The sequence below is a fragment of the Drosophila persimilis genome, unplaced genomic scaffold (genome assembly GCF_003286085.1).
Source record: "Drosophila persimilis strain 14011-0111.01,24,50 unplaced genomic scaffold, DperRS2 tig00000808-arrow-arrow-pilon, whole genome shotgun sequence".
In the NCBI taxonomy this organism is placed as follows: domain Eukaryota; kingdom Metazoa; phylum Arthropoda; class Insecta; order Diptera; family Drosophilidae; genus Drosophila; species Drosophila persimilis.
In genome coordinates, this window is record NW_020825357.1 from 177,215 (window position 1) to 185,332 (window position 8,118).

General features: G+C 46.3%; 1 protein-coding gene across 1 annotated transcript; it reads left to right on the forward strand.

Moving 5' to 3' along the window:
- The first annotated feature begins 5,305 nt into the window (after positions 1-5,305).
- LOC6598946 (larval serum protein 1 gamma chain) lies at positions 5,306-7,531 on the forward strand. The gene is made up of 3 exons (XM_002024097.2): positions 5,306-5,363; positions 5,433-5,560; positions 5,624-7,531. Exons 1-3 carry the CDS (start codon positions 5,306-5,308, stop codon positions 7,457-7,459), a joined length of 2,022 nt encoding a protein of 673 aa, XP_002024133.1. The 3' UTR covers positions 7,460-7,531.
- Positions 7,532-8,118: the final 587 nt, after the last annotated feature.

Sequence of the window (8,118 nt, forward strand, 5' to 3'; positions counted from 1 at the left end):
AGCAAAGCTGAGAAGAAGAAAAGAGTGCCTTATCACAAGGAACAAGCCACTCATTAAAGCACATCTCTATTTCGAGTCAACACTGGTCCTTAGTACTATCTTATAAATGAGGTTTTTGGAGCAATCACACGGATTGACTGGGTAATCCGTTGTTACCTTTAACCATCCCGTATTTGTTAAGCCTTCGAAGGGTGTCGTGTCGTCCATGATAGAGTGGACAAATGTCTCGGATGTCTTGGAATCAATCAAAACTATGGATAGAAATTGTAGCCTCCTACAGCGTTGGAGCACTTCTAGGACATCATGCTCCTCCAGGGGTTCGTCAAAGTACAGCCACTCCACTAGCTCAAGAACAGAATGGACTAGAGCTAAATGCAGCCCATCCTTCTGGACTTTCAAGGTCTTTGAATGCAAGATTGAAAACCTCTAAGGGCAGATCTATAATATGCATTGCAACTTGGTAAATAGATAGATACATATTGTATCTTTGGTTCCAAAATGGGGAGAGTCCCGTCTGTCTGCACTGCTTGGGAATGACTAAGAAAACGACGGATATAGACACATATCTGATAAATTACTTTGATAAAATATATCTTATAGATAAGATAAGATACTCCTGCCTATGGTAGACTTATATCAAAATGCACTTTCTATTTCCGTAGCATTTGACAAGAGCGAACTTCAAAGCCATTCGCTCCCTTCGCTTCTTTATGCAAAGATAATAGTTTAGCTATCTCCCCCTTTTTGCTGGTATCTGCGAGATACATAGCTGCCACGAGGGGAAAATCGCACGACTCCAGGGCTCTGCATCTGTGAGATACAGGGCCCGTGCCTGTGGCCCGCACTCTTCACATTGTTGATTAAAAATAAATTGTCAACTTTGACAATTGTGCGGCAGTTTTATTTATAAACTAAAGGAATTTTTTTTTTCTTCCTCCAGGGGGAAAGACAATTTTTGTTTACAAGATTATAGTTGTTGTTTTTTTGTTGTATTATCTGTTATTTTTAGAGTTTTTCGCCATGGCAGACAGCAGGGAGACTTGTGGCAGATTCTTGGATTGCCAACCGAAGTTTGATGCCCTCACAGATGTAGAGATTTCTGAGTCGTAAGACCCTACCTCGGAGAGAGCCTCCTCTTAATCATTCATCAATGCTCCCGTTTAAGGCTGGCCCATGATTAAGCATTTCCAAATAAAATGAAAACCGTTTACAAAAGTCACTCGGCGTAAATTTGTCACACGCTGAAAAGGAAACTGACACAGAACAAATCACGTGAAACGATGGGAACATTTCAGGTGGGCTGCGGTCCTCTCTCCTCATGACTCTCTGGTGTTAATCCACGCGATGATTTGGCGCTTTTATGGCCGGGAGTCGTAAAGTTTAACCGGCCAGCTGATGAGGCAGTGGCGATACCTCATTGGGGACAGGCGACAGACTGCAACAAAGCCATGGAAATTTAATTAAATTTTTTGGGAAATTCCTATTGAGTGGAGATCTTTTTTTTGTGGGATGATTAAGGAATGGAACATCGAGAATGGAACATTGAATGCACTTTAAGGCATAACCTCACTTTGCTTAGCTCTTAAAGCTACCAATAAAAGTATTTTTGATTCGAATTACCTTAAGAACATCTCAGTTTTATTTCCCAATCGTTTCACCGCCAATACCGCACTTTCTTTGAATTTTTTTCGAGTTTCCCTTGTCTTTATCTTATATAAAAAGCTCCCTAATCATATGCCCAACAAATCTGAATATCAAACCGATTGAAACCGCCAAAGCGTATCTTCTAGCTCCCATTCCCAGGCCACATATCGCATCCCAAAACACCGGGAAACACCGTTCCCAGAGATTCCTAAAAAAAAAACGGGGGATTTGATGTACGATATTTGTTAAGCATTTGGCGTATTAACAAGCCTCCCAAACACCTAGAAAAGATCAATAAACCCATTGGAAAGGCCAATTGAAAACTCGTCAAATTGAAATTATCGACGACAATTGCAGGTCTTTGAATGCATACATATCTATGTATGTATATGAGTATATGTATGCTTATACAATTGATGAGTCGACAGTCGACCGTTATTTGACTTTCCCAACATATAATAATCATAACTTGAATTGAAAATTACCACAACAAGACACCCAACCGATCCGATCCGATCCGAACAGAACAGAACAGAAAAGAACCCCCCCAATAAGGGCAATCAAACAAAGCAGAACCGAGCCGCACACCGCATAATAAACTAAATGGTAGACAAATATTGAAAGTCGTCAGGGAGCTGGGGAGCCCAGTCTTGGACGGACTCCAAAGGGTTCTGCTCTGTTCAGTTCTGTTCTGGTGTTTACCAAAATTGTCGCGCAAGTGCAGAGAGCGAATTGGGTCATCGCCTCTACCTGATGCATCCATCCACTCTGATCGGTCGGTGTTGTATTTCAATAACTCTTTTGGGTTGTCCCCAGTTGATGAGAAATTTAATTTGTTTAACGCTTAAGACCGAGCCCGGACCCGGACCCGGACCCGGGCCCTGTGACATGTGTGGGGGCGTTTTGTGTCATTTATGGGTGTATGGCATGACTCCCTCGACTCGATAGATAGCCAGATAGCCATCGACTTGCTTAATTGTCGTGACAAGTTGACAGTTCGCATGAAAGCCCAGCCATTGTTAGTCCCTTTCCACCCAACTGTGTATTAAGTTTCGAGCAAGAAGAACTCCCGAAAAAATCGGGCTCCATTTCGAGTGTACGTATGTATATGTGTGCTTAAACACAACTTATTTATCTCACTTGACCCAATTTCCTGGCTACAGCAGTATGTCGCATGCCTTATTAAAACCATCCGACTACCGAACGGGGCCCAGCGGTCTGGACGGGCTCTGGCTCTGGCTTTGGCTTCGACTCCGACTCTGACTGTGGCCTGCTCTCGTGGGTTCGATGATTCATTTCTGCTTGGTTACACATTCTGCCATTGACAGACGGCCCGAGGTGTTGTCGGGGCATGCCATTCCATTCCATGGGTCTCTCAGCGTATGCGTCAGACCTAAAACATTTTACATAAACAAAAAAAAAAATGCAAGCTTGAGGAGGTTGAGAAGGTTGGGAAATGCCTGAGTAAGTGAAATTACTTCGGACGGCAGAAGGTTAAACCAAAAGAAAAGACCTAGAACAAGCCTTTCAGGGAAAATGGAACTTTTACTTCGAGAGGTTCCAGAGAGCACACAGGGAATCCTCAGCCTTGATCGCCATACCCATTCCGATCGCTATATCAGTTCTCCTTTAGAAAGCTTCAAAGGATCTGTGGATACTCAGAAAAGCCTCCAGTTGCACTTTGGTTTCCATTGAGACACTCTACAATGACATGTTCCAAGAGAAACCCTGAGAAGATCGGTTGAGACTTACCACTAATAGGGACCTAGAGTGCACCTAAAACGTCAAAACATCTCAAGAAAGGCGAGCCTTAAGTGATTAGTGGGTAAATAAATCAGTTGGAAGAACATTTATCCCGAAATAAGCAAAGAAAAGCATTCAGAAGCAGTTCGAAAGTATATCTTTCAGAGTTCTATACCTCCATGCCACCAATCACACGCACAATGGCTAAGATACCCACACATTTCCAATCGTTTTATGAGCCCATACAAAAAAAGATAGAACGTTGACAAAAGGCGTAATGATTGATGCACTGCAATCGCCCCGATAATGACTTTTTAAATACGATTCCAAAGCGCTAAAAAGGGGACAATCATCAGACCAGACCGATGACAAAGAAGAGGCTCTCGCTATTGAAATGTAATTTGCATTTCATAAGCCTCCAGGGGCCAAGGATCACAGGGAAACGCCAGAAGCAAAGCAAAAAAAAAACTACAACAAAAAACAGTAGTGCTCTACGACGATGATGACATTTAAAAGGAGGCGAGGACCCCAAAGGGTTCTTAGATGGGCGACAGACAAAAACAAAAAAAAAACGATTTATGGCCTTTTGATGATGGCAAAGGAAGCAGCTAGATATCGTATGCCCTCAGATCTGGCGCTAATATTATGCAAAGTACTCGTGATCGAAAAGACGGGGCAGGATCCCGAACCGAACCGAACTGAAGCGAACTGAAGCGAAGTGATCCGAACCCCAGGGTTCCAATGGGATTTGCAATCATTGTGCGATCATTTAGAGCCTTTTCCAGCTACTTGATATTCAATGGCAATGATTAGACAAGATTTACCAACAGTTTGTCACGTTTCGTTAGGAGAAAAGATGTGAAAAGGTAAGGGGGTAATCAGTTTTCATGAGGCAGCAATTGCTCAGAGCCGTAACGGTCCATAACAGGCTTACCAAAGACAGACTTCTCACCATCATCAATAAGAATCAATCAACACAAAGACAGACCAGACTGAAAGACATAAGACATAGTAGGAAGTCCCTTCTGGTGGCTGCTTGTTTCGGTTCCAACTCATTAAGTTCTCCAAGCGAAACGTTTTGTCACCGACCGGCCCGAAACAAAGAGCCTTCTTTCTGCCTCTTTCTGCCCTCCATACAATACTCGCACATAACTGGACGTTAATTTGCTGGCCTGCAACTGGGACTAGCTCTGAGTAGCTCCTATAATCCGTCATGCCTCGCTGCCGATTTACATTAATGCGCCAATTTCTGCTGTCTGAAGTCCACCGTCTGCCTTCTGCCTTCTGCCAGTGCAAACAATGGGCCAGATACTCGTACTCGCTTGGTACCGGTAGAGCCGACTGTAATTAACATTTTTCGCATTATAATTTGCCCTTTTTTCCGCCATCCATTCGACTGACGAGACACGGTCTCGGGTCTCGGCTCCCGGCTCCGGGCTCCCGGTGACTGAGTTGGCAATTTAATGTCCGCACATTTGCAACGACGAGGTAGCGGAAAGTATCGGTGGCTGAGGTGGAGGTGGAGGTCGGTGGAGCTGGAGATTCAACCAGGCACTTAACGAAAATCATTTTACATTATTGTGCCACTCTTTGGTGACTAATAGGAAAACGAAGCTCGCTTCTGTTGATCACTTGGGAGGTTGGGGGTTGAGTCTTTCCAGGGAACTCATCAGATAGCTGGAACAAAGAGTCCGTGTCTTCTGGCCTTCTCTACACCACCACAGACTTCTGCTAGCGAGGCACATCTCTAGACTCAAAGATAAGGCCAGCATTTCGGGTGATCCAAATAAATACACAGCCAATAGGTCAATGCTATACTTAGCCTAATCAAAATGCAATTCCCTGGCCGAAGCTCAGTTTATTCTCGATCTCCCTCACGAAAACAAGTGCCATGCGAATCCTATACCTCTTATCGTTCATGGGCTGTGCATGCCTAGAGCTGTATGGCGGCTCGGCGGTCTCTGCGGGGGGAATCGGTAAGTCCAAGTCCAAGAGGGGCGATTTTCGATGATTCATATGCTTAAACCTCGATCAAATACCTCTAGGAAATCGTTACTTTCTGGAGAAGCAACGATTCCTGCTGGAGATACTCCATCATGTGCACGAGCCTCTTTTGAACGACCAGTGGCGGTCGTTGGGTGAACGCCTGGTCAGCGATAAGACCCAGTATGTGGTATGTATAGCGATCAGCAAGGTATGGCTGAAGATAATCCAAACTAGTTGGCCCTTCAATTAGGTCTACAACGACCAGATGGCTGACTTCTACGAGGCCTTTAGTCGGGGTAGACTTGTGCCCAGAGAGGTGTACTACAATGCGCTGTACCCAGAGCACTATCGGCAGTCGCTGGGTCTCTATTACTTCTTCTATCACACACGCGACTGGATCACACTATGGCAGAACATCTGCTGGGCGCGGGTCCATGTGAATCCGGGTCTCTTCGTGCAGGCTCTGACTCAGGTGCTGCTCAAGAGGGAGGACTACCAGGCCCTGGTCATGCCCAAGATCTACGAGCTGTGGCCTGAATCGTACCATCATGCGGTGACAGTGAGGAGTGCACAGAATTTCAACTTTGCCAATTGGATTCGACAGCAGAACACTTTCACGAGTCAACTGCAACAGGAGGTGCAACAGATTCTGCCCCAAGAACTGCAGCCCATCCACCTGGAGGGAAATTTGCGCAGCTCCACCAAGTGGTTCGAGGCCATGGCTGATGTCCGTATACTCCGTCTGACCGAACACCAGCGAGGGCAGAACAGTATCCAACACCTCACCGAGGACATTGGCTGGCAGTCCTACTGGTACTACATCAATATGGGCATTGCCCAGACTGAGAACGGCTCACTGGAGCTCCAGGAGTGGTGGTACAGCCAGCTGGGCCAGCTCTTGGCCCGCTACAAGCTGGAACGCTACGGCCAGCAGCTGCCGTACAAACACTTCACCCTCCTGGACGCAGCTAACATGGGTACACCGAACCTACTGACCTGGCTGAATCAACGCTTTCGGCTGGTGACCCCGACCACCACTAAAAAGGTGACGGAAGCGCTGGAAGCCCTCGAGACGAACGTCGCCGAGGCGATTTCCACCCGTAGATATATGCTAGCCAATGGATCCAGCATCGATCTGGAAGCAGGCGATAACTGGCGGATCGGCTTAAGTCAACTATTCCCCTTCGACCTGACAAAACTGCAGATGGAGTCGGCCAGCGAGCCCCAACTGCTCCTTGATCTGTGCACTACGGTGCGATCGCCCGACTTCTATTACTACGCCGAACGGGTGCTCCGCTCGTATCGATGGTACCGCCAGGCTCTGCAACACAACATCAAGGGATCGGTTAGGCCAACCGATTTGCGCATCGAAGCGATGGATATCTCTCCACTGATCACCTACGACGAGCCGGTGGATGTGGATCTCAGTAATCTGCTGCATGCCAGGCACTTTCACTTCGACGGACACTTCATGTGGCCCTTTACCCTGCAGCAAAGGCAGTATCGACTGCAGCAGGAGCCCTTTAGCTTTAGCCTTCAAATCAGCAGCAACAAGACCCAATCGATCATCATCAGATTGTTTCTCACTACCGCAGAGAATGGGGGGTCTGTCAATCGCGAGCCTTTCTATCAGTTGGATTCATTTCTGACGGTGCTCTATGAAGGTGTGAACAGAATTACCAGAGATTCTCGGGACATCAGTGGCCTGATTGGGGATCACATCTCTCTCACCGAACTCCATCAATATGTCAGGCTGGCCGAGCAGGAGGAGTTCGATTTCCCCCTGAATATATCCACACCAAACTGCGGCTTCCCCAGACGCCTGATATTGCCCCGCGGTGGTCGACGAAATCCCCTGCAGATGAGGCTCCTGGTCGTGGCCACGGTTTACGACTTCAAGGCCAGGCAGGCCAACGAACTGAACTGTGACTTCAGCAAGGGGGTGAGCCGGTGGGACGAGCTGCCCTTGGGCTATCCCTTCGAACGGTATTTGGAGGAGGAGGATGAGGCGGAACGTCTAGTGGGAGATCACACCTTCTGGCAGCCTGTGGAGATCAATCATGTGGATCGTTTTCCACGTCTTTAGAACATTCGTACTTGAGTATCTCGTTGACCTCTATAGATCAATCGTAAGTATAATTATATGGAAGATAATCAAAGATCACCAACAGTTTATTAATGCTCTTCGGGGAAATAAATATAGATTGTATGTGAATAAAGATATAAATGATTCCAAGACCATTTCTATCATCAGATATAGATATCCTCACGACTCCAGAAAAGTTAAGATAGAATGGATTACGATTTTTGGACGATAGCCCAAGTCCATATTTAGTTTTTGGTGACCCGATGACCGTCCCCACCCTCTAACCGGACCTTTTAAGATATCGTTAGGCCCAACTCCATAAATAAACCATAATTCCACTTTACCGTTCTTTGGCTCTTGTGCTCCTATCCTCTCCGCCACTCCACCTAAGACCTTTAACGGCAAGTGACGCCAAATTTGGGTAATTACATGGGCTGGGGTACACGGAGCACTCCATGGGGTCTCGAAGCCCCCGAACCAACATGTATAAAATATTAATCAAAATCACAAAAGAACAAGCTCAGACGGGGAGAAACCACATCGAGAATCAAAACAAAAATTAAAAACGAACAAGAATATGAAGAGGAAAAGGCATTAGGCTGCCAGAGAGGGGCAAGGCGAGAGAGGTAGGTGGACGGGGGGTTGGGGCACCAATGGAC

Bases quoted from the DNA above. Each gene is read 5' to 3' on its own strand.
- LOC6598946 (XM_002024097.2), top strand. From the start codon at position 5,306: ATGGGCTGTGCATGCCTAGAGCTGTATGGCGGCTCGGCGGTCTCTGCG. The intron at 5,364-5,432 runs GTAAGTCCAAGT...AAATACCTCTAG, and splicing joins GGTCTCTGCGGGGGGAATCG to GAAATCGTTACTTTCTGGAG. The intron at 5,561-5,623 runs GTATGTATAGCG...CCCTTCAATTAG, and splicing joins GCGATAAGACCCAGTATGTG to GTCTACAACGACCAGATGGC.